Source organism: Tiliqua scincoides, chromosome 9 (assembly GCF_035046505.1).
Source record: "Tiliqua scincoides isolate rTilSci1 chromosome 9, rTilSci1.hap2, whole genome shotgun sequence".
In the NCBI taxonomy this organism is placed as follows: domain Eukaryota; kingdom Metazoa; phylum Chordata; class Lepidosauria; order Squamata; family Scincidae; genus Tiliqua; species Tiliqua scincoides.
In genome coordinates, this window is record NC_089829.1 from 22,693,942 (window position 1) to 22,710,189 (window position 16,248).

Genomic DNA, 16,248 nt, shown 5'->3' on the forward strand with positions numbered 1-16,248 from the left:
CTCCTCAGCCTGGGAAGGCAGCTCATCTGAGAGAAGGAAAACTCTGATCCCAAACCTCCACTGCCTTGTGGTTACATCCAGTTGTGGAAAAGGCTTCAGGAGTCAACCTCGAGGCAAAATCTGGAGCCGGAGTCCTGAGGCAGTTCATGGCTAAACACAGTCACGTTCTGGCAACTCGTGCGACGCCGCTGGAACCAACCGTATTGGCCTCTGCCTTTCCATTGGACCATTTCAGCGACGTGGAGAGGGGGGATTTGCTGCATGGATAACAGCCTATCCTCCATACCTACTTTACCCAGGCTTCGCGCACTGGAGAGGACGCTCTGTTCCAGAACCACCATTCAGAGCGTGACACCATAGTCTTCCAAGACTGAAGGATGCCAACAGCAACATACAAGTAAATCTCATGTCGCTCAGTAGGATTCACTGCTGAGTTGTCATGCATTGGGGATTGGGCTACAGCTTGCTTTTTAATCCAATATGCAATTATTGCAATACAGAGTCACCACCCACTTCCATCTCTTGGAGGGCCTTGCCCCTACAACCCCATTGCAACCAGACTTACCAATTCCATTTGAAACATTTACAGGATTGCACACCTGCTGCCTGATCATCACATGCTGACTCAGAAGTGAATCCTGCAACCCTTTACAGACTGCAGATAGAGCAGTGGTTCTCAAACTTTTCTCCAGGGCCCTTCCTAAAAGGAGTCTTGTGGGGGCTCTGCTGGCACATGTACAGAGACTCAGGGAGCCCCAGAGGGCCAGAGCATGTGCAAAGTGGTGAAGAGCCAATACAGGAGAGGAAAGAAGGAGGCTGGATGAGCAAATTGGGAAGGGGCATATACAGCAGCCACTAATGGTGTGTTGGTCAAGCCCTAAGACTCCTAGGAGCACTCTTTAAGTAATGCTGGACTAGAGAGACTGAAGTCAACCAAAAAGGGCCAAGTTCAAAGCTTGCCTGCCCACTCCACCATGTTGCCCTTTCTGCAGCTGATTTATTCCCAGATACAGTAAGCACATTTAAAGATGAAGCTGCACCAGTCCTTGCAGTGTTTCTCAAACTGTGGGGTGGACCCCACTAGGTGGGTCGCGAGCCCATTTCAGGTGGATCCCCATTCATTTCAATATTTTATTTTTCATATATTAGACTTGATGCTATCATGGTATGTGACTGCAATTGGGGAAATGTGACAGACCTGAACTTTTAACAAGCTATGTATAGTCTTTTAACAATGATAGTAAATGGGACTTAATCCTGAGAAAGTGTGGGTACGATTGAATCCTAGGATTGATAAAAATGTTCTTGCTTGACAATGTCACTTCCGGTGGGTCCTGATAGATTCTCATTCTAAAAAGTGGGCCCTGGTGCTAAAAGTATGAGAACCACTGCTTTACAGAATATGGAGAGCTCTTGGGGCACAGCAACTGGCTCGAGTGGCTGAACCCCCCCCCCCAGTGCTGCAAATACAGCCATGCTGGAGCCCCTGAGTCCACACTTAGCCTTGCTGTTCAGCAAGTAGACCCTTTCCCATACTTCTTTTGGGGAGAATAGAAAAAGACAACATAGGATAATTGAATTAAGTCAGGATTTGATGCTGTGTCAGATTTGATGCAGGAACATGGTGAAGTGTGAAACAATCAGTGGGCCAGATGCTGAAACACTGCAAAATTGGCTCAGCTGCTTGGGAAGACTAATGAATGGGGGGAAATGGCATGAAGAAAATCAGCAATGAATGAGAGAGAGAGAGAGAGAGAGAGAGAGAGAGAGAGAGTTTTTTTTAAATAAAAGTTTATTAAAATATTATAAAAAAGTGCCGGTGAAATAAGGCAGTAAGTTATGACTTTTCAACTGTGTGTTCCGCCCTAGGTCTAACTGAATATATATATATATATATATATATTCAACAAAGAGAGCTAAATATTCAGATCTCAGAACTAGGGAAAGCTGCTTGATGTTTTTCCCCTTATCAAATGAACAGTATTAGAGTATCTGGATCACACTTAGAAAATAATATATTGACATTTTAATTAAAAACTTGATTACTTGCCTGACAAATGCATCAGAAGGAAACATCTTATTCAGCTCTGTTTTGTACATCACCAATTGAACAGAAACATATATGAGCATAATGAAAAAGGACGCACAGCAGGGGCTGACATCCACCATGAGGGCACAAGGGGGGGAAAACAGTGCTTCCAAAATGGTTAGTGTTTTATCATGTGAGGATGGAGAAGTAGATCTGCAGCATTATGGGAAGCCCCAAATATCTCATTGGCAAAGAGGCCAGCGGGTGGACAAGCATTTGGTTTAGAGGCTACCAAAGGCACTTGGGAGTCTTCAAAGGGAAGCATGTTTCCTGCCCTACAAAGGTTTGACTGGCTAGCTGTTCCTCCAGCATCTGCCACCTGCTCCCTCCCAAAATTTGGTCCTGTCCAAAAAATTATAACAGAGGAAAGAGAAGCTACCACATGCAGGAGGAAGCATGAAACGGGCACACAGTTGCATTCTCTGTGTTACAGCTCTTCCTTGCGGGCAACCTGGATTCACTTCTTTCAGAGGAACCCCCACTGTCTTCTATACACCATCCCAGAACAAGAGGACTCCTCCCATCTCATGCTGAAGAGATCAGAATAGCCACAGCTGTCCTTTGCTTGGTATTAAACTGTACACTCCTGGACCCATTAAAAAGCCACTGAAGTTCTGTGCGGGGGGGGGGGGGGGAAGAATTTTGCAATGTGTATAATTTATATTCTACAAATAGTCCTTGGATGGTCTATTCAGCATCTGCATTTCTGGGAGAGGGGCAAAGAAACCCTGCCTTGCACTTTCTAAGGGTTCACCCAAGGGGCTAGAAGTGTGCTCCTAAAGTAGAATTCTGAGACTCTCAGGAGACTGAATTCCATGTCAGCTTCTCTCATTCACACTTGTGCTTCTGCAGAATCACCAAATACACAGCTCCAAAGGTAATCTTTGGCAAATGCCTTGTAATCACAGTGGTTGGGATATACCTAAAGTGCATACTGTCACAAGGGGTGTCTGAAGAGCTAAAAAAACTCACAGCACCAGGTTTCTAGCAGAGACTCCCTGTAATGAGGCTACATTTCACCCGAATATGGAGCTTGAGATCACGTAGCAGAAGGTACCATAGCTAAGTATTCCTGCTGACAATGGAAAACTATATCCCAGGTTAGAATACTGCCACTTATCCTCCATCCATTTTATTTCTTGCATCATCCTCCTCCTTAACCTGTGGTATTCTTAGGCACTTATGTTCCTGCAAGTGCTCTGATCGTATGTTCCAAGGGAGTTAGCAGGAGGTGAAGGGGGGCTAGAGGAGATGGTCTCGAACAGGCACTCCCTGCTGTTTGGAAAGCTGTGGAGAAGAGGGGTGGATTCAGACACACCAACATCTCATCGCCTGGGTAACAAGCCCCATTGATAAGTTTGGTGCTTAGCAAAATGGGTAGATGATTATTATGAGCCGCCCTGCAGTAGGAGCTGTGAGAAAGACAGTCACATCCACGTGTGCCGACAGTCACAATGTTCAAAGAAGGTGGCCTCTACATCCAGCCCAGCACCAGGAGGACAGCAAACTTCTGCAACGCTTGGGCAATGGGTGGAGAGAGCACAGCACACTGGACCAATATGTAGTTGCTGGAAGAAGGGAGCCTGGCCTCTGGGCCCTCTCCAGCATGCGCAGAAATACCAGGGTCCCCCTCTAGTAGTCATCCTCCTCGCCGCCGCCATACATGTCAGCCAACTTCTTGAAGCGGTTGCCCCAGTCATTCAGGTAGTCGTAGTCCTGATCTTGGTCTTCGCTAGAGTTGAGGGAGCTGAGGGAGGCAGCCTCCGAGCCACTGCCCTCATAGTCGAAGACCAGGAGGGAGTCATAGGGGGGTGCTGTGGGATCTGTGTCTGCCGCCTTCAGGTTCTGCAGGAGGAAGGAGAAGCAGCTGGTCAGTCCCACTCAGAGCTCTCTGTCTAGGACAAGGAAGTACTGCTCTCTGGGGACTGTCATGGGACCAAGCTGTTTGCTCTCCCACATCCAGAGGATTCCAAGAAACCCAGTGCTGGGCAGTTACAATGTCCATTTGGCCAGTTTAAGCCATTTGGGGGGACAGTAAAGTAGCCACTGAGCAAGAAGCCTGGTTCCAGGTCAGTCCACGAGCATCACCAGTGGCTGCAACAGCCCTCAGGGAGGAGCTGATCAGCATGTGGATTTGTGATCTTCAGTCACCCATGCCTTCCCTCCCCCCACGCTCACCTCATCAATGAAGTTGCCAATCTCATCTGGGTTGGCTGGCCGGGGCCGATACTGTGGGGCTGGCATGAGGGTTGGGACGACATCGTTGCGGGTGATCTCAGGACGGGCATCAAGGCCACGGTGCAACTGGCTCAGATCGTAGTCCTATGAGGGGAACAGATCCAATCAGGAAGCAGACACAAGAGGAAGGTTTGGGGTACAGAACCAACCTCATCTCTCCAGGCACCCTTTTGTGACAATATGCACTTTAGGTATCCCTAGCATGATGCAAGCAGGTTGGGAGGGAAGTGGTGCTGCTTGCCTTGTATGGTTGGGGAAGGGAAAGAGATGGGCCCAGCCCTCCAGGGCAACAAGCCCAAGACCTACCTGGTCCTCTTCCCCACCACCTTCTTCATCGTAATAATAGACGTTGTCCCGTGTGTCGTCCTCTGGGGGAAGGAGGGGCTCCTTCACCTTTGTTCTCCCTCTCGCGAACAGCAGGAGCAAAAGCAGCAGGACTGGAACACAAGACAGGTGAGAGACGTTACAGTGAGCTGCAGCAAAAATCAAGTTGCAACAGGTTGGAATATCAATCGGGCTGACACAGACAGCAAAATACCCTCCCCAGACAAGTCAGGCCCCCTACATCCCCCCTCACCTGGGATGTATGTTTAGTTGCTTGCAAATCAATAAGTTTGGTACAGAAATTTTGCAGCCAAAAATCTGGGCTTTCAAACACAGGACAAGCCTTGGGCTCTTGAAAGCAGCCCAGGAGAGCCGGAGAAGGTGGTGTTTCCTGCAGCCCCTCCCCTTGTGTCCTTTTGCTGCACCAGCCAAGGACTCCCACCTCCACCCCCCACACATAGTGGGGGCCTTTCCCTGCATCAGAACTTCTCCTCCCATGACCCTTTGGAATCTGATCTCCAGCTCTGCCTGCGTCCAGGGTGAACACTCCTCAGGGCTAGTGGTCTGCATGGCTCAGTGCCTTTCCCCACAAGTAGAAGGGAACACCACCAATTCTGCAGGGGCTGCCAATGCTGAATAATTTATGGCACAGAATTTAGTGACATTTAAAAAAAGCAAAGCCCCAGTCTCCTGAGCTCCTGCAGACCCAGCACGTGCTACTTACTCAGTAAGGCCAGGATTCCCCCAAGGATGCCCAGGATGGCCGGAATGCCCATCCCGCCTGCCACCATTGCCCTCCTCTCACAGTTGGTGACAGCCCCTTCACAGTTGCACACTTGAGCCTTGATGGTTGTGATCTGGGCGAGACCCTGGGCATCGGTCAACTTGAGGGAGATGCTGTATTCTCCAGGCTCCAGTGTCTTGATCAGCACCAGGGTCAGGGTATTGTCTGCAGGAGGAAAGAAACAGCCAGACATGGGGTGAAGATGGGGAACTCCAGCATGAAGATGACCGTCACTTTGCCCAGAGGAAAAACTTTTCAGACTCTGTGCATCTTTTCAAAGGGGTATGGACATTTACAAAGAATACTCCAGATTTTCCTGTTAGCAGAGGCTACTTCCATGGGCATGTTTCACTGAAAGAACATTCAGGGGCATATCCAGTATTAGGTCATGAGCTCTACCTTAACTCCAGAGCCCAGGTCAACCAGGCAGACAGACCTGGGTTTGGAGCCCAGATCTACCTGCTAGGTAGACCTGGGTTCCTTGTTGACCTTATGGCCTCTGTGGTTGCTTGCTGAGCAGGTAAACCTGGGCTCTGCCCAGACGTGGAGCCCAGATCTACCTGCAGGGTAGACCTGGGCTCCTGGATGATCTTATGGCCTCCATGCCTAGTTGCTGGGCAAACAGACCTGGGTTTCTGCCTGGACTTGGAACCCAGATCCACCTACCAGGTAGACCTGGCTCCTGCCTGAGTTTATTGTCTGTGGCTGTTTGCTGGGCAGGTAGACCTGGGCTCCCGGCATGGACTTGGAGCCCAGATCTACCTTCCACGTATACTTGGGCTCCCATTCCACTTTGTTGGCCACCAATGCTCCGCCCAGTGGGCATTCCCTGGTTCCCAACTTTGTTCCCTGCTGGTGTAACAGTCTGGGGGGCCATGCCCATGGATCCACCCATGAGAAAGTTTCAGAGCGGAGACCAAGCCCTTCAGAAGGAGAACATAGGGTTGCAGGAACTGGAGCTTCCCAACTCAAATGCCTCCCATTTCAGAGAGTCTCCTAAGCTGCAGTTCTGCATAACTTGTTAAGAATATGGGAAAGGTAGATGAAGTAGCTGAGTCAGAGACACAGTTTTCACAGATGCTCGTCAAACTTGCACAGGGTTCTCAGAGCAGCAACCCAGGTGGAAAAGCTGGGCTTTGCTGGACCACGTCAGGAGAGGGCTTACATAAATGTGGTGCTGTTCCCTGAGGCAGGGAGGGGGTTTCCTACCCACAGAAAACTAGTAAGTTGGGGCAAAGGCTTAGTGGCCGTTCTTCCCCTGGAAGTCTAGTTTTCCATGTACAGATAACTTTCTGGTGTTGAGGAATATTCACTCCCTTCAGCCCCCCATCTGCAGCCCAAAGTTGTGCAGGCCAAGACACGGACGGGCCTTACCATCATCTCTGCTGCTGGTTGTGAGAATGGGGTCTTTGGGTCAGAACCAAAAGGGAAGATGCCATGATGCCACCTGCAGCACCAGGGGCACACCAGAGTGCAGAGTGATGGGAGACAGGCCAGCTTACCTGGGTTCACCTGAGCTGTCCAGTTGGCACTGGAGCCCATCATCAGCTCTGCAGAGTAAGGATGGGTGTTTGGAGGAATGTCCTTGTCAACAATTGCCAGTTTTTGGGGCTCTGGCTTGTGGTTGCAGATCTCAAAGTTCCGGGGTTCTGGCAGTGGTGGGTTGTCGTTCACGTCCAGGAGTTGCAAGAGAAGGGTCCCTGTGCCTGTGGCTGATGGCATACCTGAATGGAAGCAGTGGCAGATTCAGTGAAAGGAGCAAGTACCACATTTCTGTTCGTTACCCCCCTCCCACACTGTGGTCAGCTGGAGAGATTTCACCTCCCCATCCCCAACCCAACTGAGAGACAAGAACACTTGTGGAGTTTAGCAGGTCCTTCTATGCTGTGGCCTCCTAATTGTGGCACAGGCCGAATCCGCAAGCTGTTGAAAAGAGCACATGACGCTTCATTCAGGGCCCAATTCAAAAATCTCCCTTGTGCCTTCATTGCAAAGATTAACCGAATCTGTTTCTAGAAATTCCTGTTACTGCCCAGGAGTGATCACAGCTCAGGTGAAGAGCTGGCTTTTTAGACAAGGCACACAGCAGACTAGAAGGGCAGCGGAGCCAGGCAGGAATCTCAGGAGGACTTGGGGCAAGGAGCCAGGGGGCCCTTCCACTTGCTTGGGGGAAAGTCAGGTGGTGAAACCATTGCGCAGGACCCTTGGCACAACAGCCGCCCATAGCTAGGGATTTCCCTGCTGGGGGGTAGGACAAGTAGCAAAGTCAGGAACAGCCCTTAGCTTGCTCACCATTGTCACTCGCCAAGATGATGGCCGAATAGGTGCTGTTCCTCACAAACGCCGACTCCCTGTCCAGAGGGGCTCTGGAAAGGATGATGCCATTGTCAGGGTTGATCTTCAGCCAGCCGGCCGGGTCACTCCCAATAGAATACCTATGAGAGAAAAAGGAGCTCTTGCCACACCCATCTCATCACAGCAGTTGTCTTCAGGGGCAGGTCCACTTTGCTGGTCAAAGCAACCAGGGCTCAGTCCTCTTGCTCCACTACAGCCAACACACACAGACACAGACACACAGCCTCTCCTGGGTCAGACTGAGATCCTGCATCCACCTAGCCCAGGCTTTCATTTCCTATGATGGCCACCCAGGGGACTGCAGGAAGCCAGCGAGCCAGGTACAAAGGCAGCCAGCCCCTGTCCCCTTGCTCCTGATCCATGGCACACACAGCCTCCAATTCTGGAGTTTCCATTTGGCCTTCGTGACCAACAGTTATTGCCAGACAAGTGAAGAGTTTCAGGACAAGTTTCTTGTCTTCATCCTGCAGAGGAGACTTGCGTTGGACACACTGACTGCAAGGCTGCCCTTCCCAGGAAGCAGTAAAGAAGTGTTTTAAGAGGCCAAGCTGGAGGAGTGGCCAACTGATGAGCACCCCTGTCCACCTGTCACTTGCTCTCATCCAGCTTGCTGGGAGCCAGTAAGAAGAGGATCACAGCTGTGCATACATAGCTCATATTACATTAAGGCTATGCACCTGTGCGAGCTTACCTGGAAGCAAGTCCTGTTCAACCCAGTGGGACTTTCTTCTGAGTAAACATGCATAGTTTAGTACGAATACAATATACCTTATATATTTAATGAGGATATTTTCAGCTTTATTTTTCTGTGTTTTTTTTTAACTATTGCTACATATTCCAAGAGATTTGGATGAAACAAGCTGCATTTTAAAGTGACCTGTGGTCAATGTCAAAGTCGAACTAGATGGCAGGAGAAAAAAAACATACTAATGAAGAATTTTAAAGTTGGATTTTTTGGTTGGATAGTCTTAGTGGAACATATATTGGGCAGGTAGGTAGGGGTGTGTGTGTCCTGGCCGCTGTACTTCAACATTTGCCACCAATGACCCCTTGGCCGAACATAGAGTCGAAGGGAGGAGGAAGGTCACCGTCTCATGCAGGGCTCTTTCCTCCTTTGTGCTGCCTTCCTTGCACTCACAGGGTTAGTGGGGCTTTGTCACTTGGCTTTTCTCCCTCCCACCCTTCTTCCTTAGTGTCCCCGCCCTGCTTTCTCTCCCCTTACCTGCCAGCTGACTTTCCCCTTATGCTGAGCAACAGCCCTTCCTAGGCGTCTGCCACACTCAAGCTTCCAAACCCCTGTACTCCTCTGGCAGTTATGCCATGATCTTGGCTGGCCTTTCTATCATCAGGAGGGCCTCCAATCTGAAGCCTGCTTCCCACTCCTAGTTCTCTGGCCAATCACCCTGGAAGCTGCCTCCCTAGCCCAAGAGGAGGAGCATCACAGCCTTTGGGCATCAGCCACTGTAGGCCATGGTGGGGAAGGGACTAGGCCTCCACCCCAGATGGGGCACCAGGCACCTTTGAGCACCAATCCTCTCTCGTACCGGATTGTCTGCTGCATAAATTTATCCGGGTCCTGAGCTGTGTAAGTGGCCACCACCTGCCCCACCGCCAGGTCTTCAGACTGCTTCACCAACTTCTCAGAGGGGACGAAGATGGGGGCCTCGTTGACATCTTCCACGTTGACAGTGACTCGTGCCGGGGGCGTTGCAAGGGACACCGACAACTCGTCTTCATTCCTCACGGTCACTTCGAGGACAAACTTCTTGCTCATTTCATAGTCCAGACCCTGGAGAGAGAGAAGGGGGGAAGGTTAGCACAGTGAAAGGCTGCAGAAACAAGGGCAGGCTGGGGGCAAGGGAGCCCAGGAGAAGGGACCTCTGCTCACCTTTGTTGTTCTCAGGAGACCATCGTTGGTCTCGGGGTCGGTGGTGATGACAAAGTCTCCCCCCTCATTCCCCTTCACAATCATGTACTTGGTGCGCCAGGCCGCAGTACCCTTCTCATCTGCGTCTGTCACTGTCAACCTGGCAACCAGATAGTCCGGCTCATTTTCGGGCACTGTCGCTTCATACTGCAAGATGAAAACAAGAAGCTGGGTTGGTCACCAGAGTCCCAAGTCCATGTGGCAGGGCACTATCTAACACGCCCACCCCACAGCTCCTGAGTCTCCAGGTGCCACTGAATTTCCTGGGGAGGCACCAAGTTGTCTACGTGGGCAGCCAGTGGAAAAGGGGGGATAGGAGGAGCCCCAACTTTACCGTAGTTGGGTCAAATATTGGTGGATTGTCATTTATGTCCTTGATGGTTATAATTGCTGTTGCCGTGTTGGTTAAGCCTTGTCCCTGCATGTCGGCTGCTTGGAGGATCAGCTTGTACTCAGGGATTTTCTGTAGAAAACAAAGAAAAGAATTCCATTTGTGTTACACAGGGAGATCCAACCACGGGAGCTTCATGACCAGCCTGGAAAAAGACCACCCCAGTAGAGCTGTGTCAGCCCCCTCCTTCCTGGGGGTCAAAAGGACTTCGGCATTCTGCAATAACAACAAAAGCAGAAGAGGCTGCATCCTACAGGCGAGTTGCAGGCCTCATCCTCAGGGCTGCCGGTAGGATTTCAGACAGCACTCCCTGAGTGCACAAGCCTGACTTTCCACAGTGCTGAGGGGGAACGTCCTGCCCCCACCAGCTCCCAAATAGACACTCACCTCTCTGTCCAGACCTGATGTGAGCACACTGATCAGACCCGTGTCAGAATTGATGGTGAACATTTGTCCACTGGACTCTTGGGGCTCCTGGCTGAGGATGGAGTAGGTGATAACCCCATTGTAGGTATCCTCACTGTCATCCTTATCAGTAGCAGACACTCGCATCACGGGAGTTCCTGGGCACACACAATAAGCAGTTGAAACACACATGGAATTCAGAAAGTTTCCATCCCAGGAGCTGCCAAACCTGTTTCCAGGTTTGCACAGCCAGCACGGAGCACCTGCACAGACCCCTTGCCACTCTCTGGGCAGCCTGAACAGGTGCATGGCTCAGGGCCTGGCTGATTTTGCACACAATATTATTCCTCTCCCCATCCAGGGCGTGCCCATGTAAGCAGAATACAGGCAAACTACCCAGGAAGAAAGTAGACTTTGCCCCCACAAACCCACCAGCACAGCTGGCCTATATTCAGCAGTGATTGTGAACCCCCTGCACTCCTACCTGGTATGGCTCCTTCTGCAACAGATCCCTGAAAGAGGCTCTGGGTGAATTCGGGCCGGTTGTCGTTCTGATCGGTCACCTTGATGATGATCTCCATGGGGTCCTCCACAGGCACCCCATTTTCAGACACCGCATGAGAAAAGAGCTGCAGAAAGCAGAGCGGGAAGTGCCCCAAATGTGAGAAGATTATTGCCGATCCAGAGAGGACTTTACAATCATGCAGCCCAACTGGAGACACGATGCATGGGGCTTGTGGCTGCATGGAGCCACAGAAGGCCCAGCTCTCAGTCCTGTGCTACAAGGGTTGACTTGCAATATAGACCAGCCCCTCACTCAAGCCAGGAGATGCTCATGTAATGCAAGGCCACCTGGAGTACTTGCTAGTCCCAGGCCAAAGCAGGCTGCTTGCGGGGAAAGAGCAGGTCTACATGCAGGCAGGAGCCTCTGCAGATGACGCAGCAACTAGCCTGGCATCTGCTTTAGTGGCCCTGCAAAGCACTGCTGGTAGGCAGCCAGAAACACCCAGAAGGCTGCTGTGTCCTGGCCTGTCCATATCCCAAGGGGGCAGAGCTCTTCTAGAGTCCCTGGTGCTCAGCATCTGCTGCATAGTCAGATCCAGGTGTAGCTCCTGCACTGGAGGGGGAAGCAGGACAGGATGACCACTCAGAGGTCTCACTAAGTTTGCATCACCTGGTGCAAGAACTCATGATGGACATCCTCCCGTACCAGATTATACAGAATTACAATATCATACGCACAGCCTAAATGCAGCGGTATCACTAGGGTTGGTGTAACCCCCATTTATTTTAATTTAGAACAGTACAGGTCACCCAACAAATCAGGAACCAACAAAAACTAGTGGCCAACTTCATGACACTCACACAACTGAATAAGAATTCTAGTATGAGCTCTGATACATGGAAATGAGAGCCAGTTCATACTCATTGGTTCCCTGCTGTGTCATAACACCAGCTCATTGGATCTTGGAACAATCAGTCTCTTTGGTCAGTTTTGAGCTAAGAAAATCCACTTTTTGTCACATAAGGCAGTTGTGTTTTTCTGGTTATTTGGTTACAACATTTGATAGAGTACAGATATTTCAGTGCTATTTGTTTCACTACATTTTGCATTAAATTACACATTGAATTACATATATGTTTATATTTTTATATATAAATGAATTTATATAAATAAATGAATATTTATTTATTTATAAATAATCCAATGTATAATTTAATGCAAAATGTAAATATATAAAATAATGGTATTATTCAAAGATACCAAGACTTTCACAATTTTGGTCAGTAGTGTTGCCGCACACCCCCAAGTGCATCACCCAGTGTGGTCCACACCCCTCCACCCCCTAGTGATGACTCACAATATATCGGCCGATGGCCTCTCTGTCCAGTGGCTGGGTCACCTCCAGCCAGCCCGACTCCCTCTCGATGATGAAGACTCCTTCAGGGGCACTGTCTGCCCCCTGTCCAGTGATGCTGTAGAAGACTTTGGTCTCCCTGTCCTTATTAGACTTGATCTGGTAGAAAATGAAAAGAGTTCATTGAGGTGGGGAGTGGGTGCAGAGCAGCAGAGGTGGCAAAGGCTACATTCTCCTTCCCACTACTGTTGCATTCCCCCACCCAAGTCATCCCCAGAGTAGGATCAAGGCTTTCAAAAAAAGACCCCTCCAGGAGAATGACTACTTTGGGGCTGGAATCTCATCCCTCACTCCCTAGAGCTTTGGGCTCAGAATTGGCTTTACAACAAGGAACAGAGGGGTTGGGTCAAGCAGCCTAGAAAGAGAAAGCTGTCCATGTCAGATAGGGGCTGTCTACCCACTTCCAGGTTGCCCTGGCCCCAGATGGGTGAGGAAGAGCCGCTCCAGAGCACCCAGTGGGTGCTATGCAAGAAACAGCCTTCTGAGTTAGGCTTTTGGTGCCATGGTTACTAAACCGCTGTGGTCACCAGGAAGTGCTGGAACATCTCTGGAAGTTACCAGAAGTGCTGTCCCTCCATCTGGGACATCTGCAGGTTTGTAGACAGGGCCCAAATGATCACTCATCACTCCACAGGCGAATGTGACAACTGTGACACCCAGCTATGAGGTAGGCACATATCCTTCTTGCCATCAAGCAGGGTTTGGGTCAGGGAATGGTCTAGTGCTTAGCCACTGCAAGATCCTGGCTGGATGCCACAACGCATCAGAACACAGAAGCCAGGGGGCTCACCTGCACCAGTTTCTTGGGGAAGGGCCCTTTCTCATTCTCAGAGCATGAAATGGGGGGAATGACCCAGTCCCTCTTCTGTCTCCTCAGGCCTGGGCCAGATTCTGGAAAAGTCAGCACCTCTCCCTGAGCAAGTTGATCAGATACCTGTAAAAGAAGACGAGACATTTCTGGCATGAGCCAGGCAGAAAGAGTCTGAGCATTTCCCCAAGGGGGCCTTGGAGAGGCTCAGGCAGCATCTCAGCAAAGGAAGCCAAGAGAGGCAGTGGCAACACAAGGGAAGGTCCGTACCACAGGATGATGCTGTCCATGTCTGTGACTCCTCACAGTCACCCTGGCAGAATGCTGTTTGCCAGCCATGTCCCAGGCATGGAGCGAGAAGTTCAGGTCATGGCCATGGAGGCTCAGGGGCCGGTTCACTCTTACGGTGCCATCCCGGTCCACCCTGAAACGAGTGTCGTCTGAGATGTAGGGGATCCTGGTCCTCTCTGTGCAGTCCTCAAAGTTCACTGTCCAGGGAAAGAAAGGGAGCAAAATGTTTCAGAGGGGAGTCTTTGGAAAGGGATCTCACCAAGGCTGTCACAACCAGGGGGCGCCAACACTCCGCCTTTTGATGAGCAGAAGCACCTTGTGGACGCAGACAAGGTAAGTTTCCACCATCATTTGGCAGCTGCAGGGCGCATACTCAGCAACAAGTCACTCAGGTGTGAAATGGCTGCCTGGCAAGGACAGGTAGAGAAGTTGACCTTTGGTCTTTGTGCTCAGCAGCCATCACTGCAACTGATCCAAGATGGCTCCCCCCCCCCCCCACACACATATACACAGTGTTCTTGATTCCAAGGAAAGATTTCTTCCCCTGCCTGTCCCACCATGTCCAAGGTTCAATGTGGGGCCAAACTGCTACACTTGTCCCCAGAGCAGGACCAAGGCTCGCAAAAGAGACCCCTCCAGGAGAATGACCACCTATGGGCTCACTCTTCAGCGTTTCAGGCTCAGAACTGGCTTCAGAGCAGCACCCCCCCCCCCATCTACAGAACAGAATTGGAATAGTCAAATCTGGATGAACCAACTTTCCCAAAAAATACCAATAAGCGGGTCCACATCAACCTGGAGGGAGGTCATTGAAAGGGATGCCATGGGTAACCCCTCCTGCGGCTCAGAGGGCGTCCCTCCGTGGCGCAGGGGAAGCTTCCCAGTCCGGGTCACCCCTCCTGTGCCTTGGAGGGTGTCCCTCCGTGGTGCAGGGGAAGCGGCGCACGCCCCCTCCGACTTTGAAGGAGACGCGTGCCACTTCCCAGCCCCCACAGAGCCTTCTGCACGGCTTACAAGCGGCACAGAGGTCTCCAATGCAGCAGTCTGGAAGCAGCCCCAGACCGCTGCCATGGAGACCCCTGCTGCATGGAAGGCTCCGTGGGGGCGTCAGCTGCCTCCTCTTTCCCCCCTTGTTTTCAAAGGGAGAATGGAGGAAGCAGCTGCACGGAAGTAATTGCGGTGACGTCACCGCAGTTACTTCTGGGTCAGGCGCCCCGGACGCGGGGACTCCCAGGAACACCACTGCAACAAGGTGCAGTTCAACAGAGACAAATGTGAAGTCCTGCAGGTAGGTATAAAAAAACAAAATCAGGAGCACAAATACAGGATGGGGGAAGCGACAATGTGATATTTGCTCAGGGTGTCTTACAGCACAGTCTTATGCCTCTCAACCCAGAAATAAGTTCTGTTTGGCTCAATGAGACTTACTCCGGTGTAACAGGGCCAACCTTGGGAGCTAGAGGCCCAATTGAAAACATCTTTTTGTGAAGCTCCAGGTTCACAGCTAAGGTCTATTCAAATCTCAGAGACAGAAATAAAATTTATTATAGACTTTATATCTCTATAGTAGAATGGAAAGCAATCAAAATGTGCACTTAAAACATGCATGTGAGTTAATGGATCCAAGCATATTTTAATATAAAACTGGATACGAGATTAAAGTAGATTATCCCTTAGGTGCAGGGCCCAATTGGGAGCAATTGATCCAACTGGCCTAAAGCCAGCCCTGTAAGTGCGTATAGGATGCAACATTAGTGGTCCACAAGTTGCAAAGGAATATGCAGTATTAGATTGCATCAAGAGGGTCCAGAACAGCAGAAGAAACAGTCTAGCTCTATCCCAAGTGAGGTCTGACTAGTACAAAATGTTGCGTCCACTTCTGGACACCACGCTTAAAGGAGGACGTTGATAACCCCATGCAGGCTCAGAGAAGCACAGCAAAACCAGCAAGGGTCTGGAAACCAACCTCGTGAGGAAGGGCTAAAAGAAGAGCCTGGAGAAGAGGCGTGATGACAGCCATCTTCAAGTATCTGAAGGGCTGACTTGCTCTCTGTGGTCCCCAAGGGCAGGACTAGAACCAAAGGGCTGAAACTACAGGGAAGAAGATTTACACTAGGGATGAGGAAGAATTGCCCAACTTGGAACAGTCTACCTCATGCAGTTTTGGATTCTCCCTCACTAGGGGGTTTCCAAGTTGAACAGGCACCTGTCAGAGATGCCATAGCAGCTGCCTACACAGGACAGGGGGCTAGACTACATGATCTCCAAGGCCACATCCAACATTAACAGTCTATGATTCTAGATAATTTTTCACTCTCCATCCCCACCAGACCAAAGAATGTTTGATTTCCAAGCTCTCCTTATCTGCCTCCCCTTTGCTCTTTATTTTTTGTGAGCTAGAGATGACCACCATTGACCAAGCTAGCTCAGCACACGGTTCAGAAGACCAAAATTGCACCTGAACCTCAGCAGAAAGTCAAAGAGGTGCCGCTCAACATCGCCTTTTAAATTATAATTATAATAAGGCTGGCCAGGCCAGGCCAGGAGTAAGTGATGAGATCCTGCACAGTCAATGATTCAATCCAAGATTGAGTGCCTCCTCTTGGCAAATCCACAGTCATTAATGGACTCTATTACTGCTTGTCTATTTATAACAGGGAGGGCCTTGAACAGAACACCACACAAACAAGGGCCTGCAGCTTCTCCGAGACATTCCC

The 16,248-nt window shown here is 50.4% G+C and overlaps 1 protein-coding gene across 1 annotated transcript in view; it reads right to left on the reverse strand.

The window, feature by feature from the left end:
• Positions 1-3,721: 3,721 nt before the first annotated feature.
• CDH1 (cadherin 1) overlaps positions 3,722-16,248 on the reverse strand; it is a 32,023-nt gene continuing 19,496 nt past the window's right edge. The window contains exons 4-17 of the mRNA XM_066637941.1: positions 13,514-13,728; positions 13,223-13,366; positions 12,376-12,531; positions 10,998-11,142; positions 10,496-10,671; positions 10,052-10,180; positions 9,679-9,864; positions 9,335-9,579; positions 7,728-7,870; positions 6,938-7,159; positions 5,376-5,600; positions 4,634-4,764; positions 4,268-4,411; positions 3,722-3,934 (exon numbers count right to left, since the gene is read on the reverse strand). Coding sequence (XP_066494038.1) covers positions 3,722-3,934; positions 4,268-4,411; positions 4,634-4,764; positions 5,376-5,600; positions 6,938-7,159; positions 7,728-7,870; positions 9,335-9,579; positions 9,679-9,864; positions 10,052-10,180; positions 10,496-10,671; positions 10,998-11,142; positions 12,376-12,531; positions 13,223-13,366; positions 13,514-13,728 — 2,474 coding nt within the window. The remainder of the gene's footprint in view (positions 3,935-4,267; positions 4,412-4,633; positions 4,765-5,375; positions 5,601-6,937; positions 7,160-7,727; positions 7,871-9,334; positions 9,580-9,678; positions 9,865-10,051; positions 10,181-10,495; positions 10,672-10,997; positions 11,143-12,375; positions 12,532-13,222; positions 13,367-13,513; positions 13,729-16,248) is intronic.